Here is a 2,747-nt window from a genome sequence, read left to right as displayed (position 1 = left end):
CTTTAAATGTTTTTATTTGTTTGAGAGCTGCTTTAAATGTTTTTATTCAGCCTAATGCCAGAAATTCATTAAATATTAAAAAAGTATTCTCAGCTGCCATGTTTTCTGTACATATCTTTAACATGTAAATTTATTTATCATGTTGCTAAACCACAGGTCCTGTAATAATCAAGAGATTTTTTACATTTTTGTTAAATTTAAAGAAACGTTCTTTTTATGTTTATGAAAAATCTCATGTCAGTCCTGTACATATGTCATGTTTAACAGAGACACACAACCGATTACACCACTACCTGTAATATTTATGTACACAAACTAAAACAAAATCTAGAATCTACCATTGAAAAATACTTCCAGACCCAACAAACAGATCCAAACAGACCCAACAGAACCTCCTTCAGCAGCAGGACCTTCAGTGTTTTCTGTATCATTCTCTCTCATGGTTGTGGAGGAGTTTTGACCTGCTCTTCTTTACATCGTTGCTTCAGTTCATTGAGGTTTCTGCTCAAATCTCTGAACGTCCACCACAGCAGTTTAGTCAGATCTGTCTGGACCAGTACAGCCCCTTGGTTCTTCTCTTTATGACTCTTTCTGTTGTAGATCAGTTGCTGTGTTTGAGATCATTGTCCTGTTGGACGCAATTTGGTCCAAGCTTCAGCTGTTGGACTCCAGAACCCTTCGGTCTACAGAGGAGCTCCTGGTGGACTTATTGACTGAAGGAGCCCAAACCATGAGCCCTCCACCACCATGTTGACAGCTGGGAGGAGCTGTTTGTGCTGATGTGCTGTTTCTACCAAATGTTAGTTTTTGTACAATAAAATAAACAAAACTGTGTAACTTGTTCTGATGCTCAGTTGAGGTTGAATTTAAGTATCGTCAGTTCAACCAACTGTTTTTTTTTTTCTGTCAGGAGACTTCACTGTGTCCGTTCTGTTCAAACGTGTTGGACTCTATCTGAAACTAACACATTTTACTCATTTATCCAAACAATGACATAAAACATCCGTTGGGATTTTTCTTCTTCCTCAGTGATATTTCTACAGTCTTGTGCTGAAGAACAAGTGTTTCTTTACCAAATCTGATTTACCAACGTTACTTAAATACACAAAGGAACATTTTTTATTGTATTGTGTCTGTTTTCAGGCTGCCTGCTTTCAAACAGTGGATGAGCCAGTTGTAGACCGAAGGCAGGATGGAGAACATCTCTTCACACAAACATTTTATTTTCACTGGCTTTGAAGAACTCGGAGCACTGAGGCCCGTCCTCTTCATCCCGTTCTTCCTCATGTTCATCGTGGCGCTGGTGGCCAACTCCCTGCTGGTGTACGTTGTCTTTTCACACAGAAGCCTTCATCAACCAATGAGCATCCTCATCGCTGGCATGGCCTGCGTTGAACTCTGCCTCCCAGTATTCTTTGTCCCCAACATGCTGCTCAGCTTCCTGTTTGACTGGAAGGGGATCTCTCTGATTGGCTGTCTGATTCAGATGCACTTCATTCACTTCTTTGGAGCTTTTCAGTCCACATTTTTAGTATGGATGTCTCTGGATCGCTACTTTGCCATCTGCACACCTCTGTACTACCATGAACTCATGGCTCTGCAGAGATTTCTGAAGTTTATAATCCCTCTTGCTGTCAGAAATATGCTTCTCATCACTCTGTTTGTGAGTTTGGCAGGAAAACTCTCATTTTGCACAAATATAATAAACCATTGTTTCTGTGAGCACATGGCCTTGGTGGAGCTGGCCTGTGGAAGCACCACCATTAACAATCTAGCAGGACTGATGGCTCTGTTCTTCATCCCTGTTTTGGACTTTTTGTTTATTGCTGCCTCTTATATTGCGATATTCAGCTCTGTGTTGAAGTCCAGCAGCTCCGGCCCCAAAGCACTTCACACCTGCGTCACACATGCGATTGTGATAACTCTCAGTTTGGCCGTAGTGCTGATTGCTTTTCTTTCATATCGGATTAGAAACGGCCTCCCTACAGCGGTTCGGGTTTTCTTCAGCACCATGTACCTGCTGTTCCCCAGTTGTTTTAACCCAATCATCTATGGAATCAGAACCACTGAGATCAGACAGCACATGCTGAAGACACTGACACATTGGACAGGCTTTGTCCAAACTTTGTCTTTTTAAGAATAAACTGAAATTGCTATGTAAAATGTTGTGATGCTCAGACTTGACATTGTTTAAAAATGTTAAAAGAGATATAACATACAAATGAAAGTAATATTCTTGCGCAGCTATATAATTTTTATTTTTTATTATTTGGAATTTGCAGTTAGAGTTAAGATATGACATTATTAACCTCCATCATATTTTATTCCTTTTCAAAAATTTGATGGTCTTTAAGATCAAACTCTGATTTGTGAGTTTATACTTTTTTTAAATTGGCGCCCAGTGTGGGGCACTCTACACTGGGCTAGTGTTTGTGGATTTTATTTTTTTTTTTGTATTTACAGGTCCTTCTCAAAAAATTTGCATATTGTGATAAAGGTCATTATTTTCCATAATGTAATGATAAAAAGGAAACTTTCATATATTTCAGATTCATTGCACACCAACTGAAATATTTCAGGTCTTTAATTGTTTTAATACTGATGATTATGGCATACAGCTCATGAAAACCCAAAATGCCTGTCCCAAAAAATTAGCATATTTCATCCCACCAATGAAAGACAAGTGTTTTTAATACAAAAAACGCCAACCTTCAAATAATCATGTTCAGTTATGCACTCAATACTTG

At 38.8% G+C, this 2,747-nt stretch overlaps 1 protein-coding gene across 1 annotated transcript; it reads left to right on the top strand.

Annotated features, from left to right (window-relative positions):
* Positions 1-1,192: 1,192 nt before the first annotated feature.
* On the top strand, positions 1,193-2,137 carry LOC119410768 (olfactory receptor 52K1-like). Its single transcript, XM_037677681.1, has one exon. It carries the CDS (start codon positions 1,193-1,195, stop codon positions 2,135-2,137), a length of 945 nt encoding a protein of 314 aa, XP_037533609.1.
* The last annotated feature ends 610 nt before the right edge of the window (positions 2,138-2,747 follow it).

The sequence above is a fragment of the Nematolebias whitei genome, chromosome 6 (genome assembly GCF_014905685.2).
Source record: "Nematolebias whitei isolate Nwh7 chromosome 6, NemWhi1, whole genome shotgun sequence".
NCBI classification, from domain to species: domain Eukaryota; kingdom Metazoa; phylum Chordata; class Actinopteri; order Cyprinodontiformes; family Rivulidae; genus Nematolebias; species Nematolebias whitei.
The sequence above is the reverse complement of the archived record's forward strand: the minus strand, read 5'-3'. Positions and strand labels throughout refer to the sequence as shown.

Bases quoted from the DNA above. Each gene is read 5' to 3' on its own strand.
- LOC119410768 (XM_037677681.1), top strand. From the start codon at position 1,193: ATGGAGAACATCTCTTCACACAAACATTTTATTTTCACTGGCTTTGAA.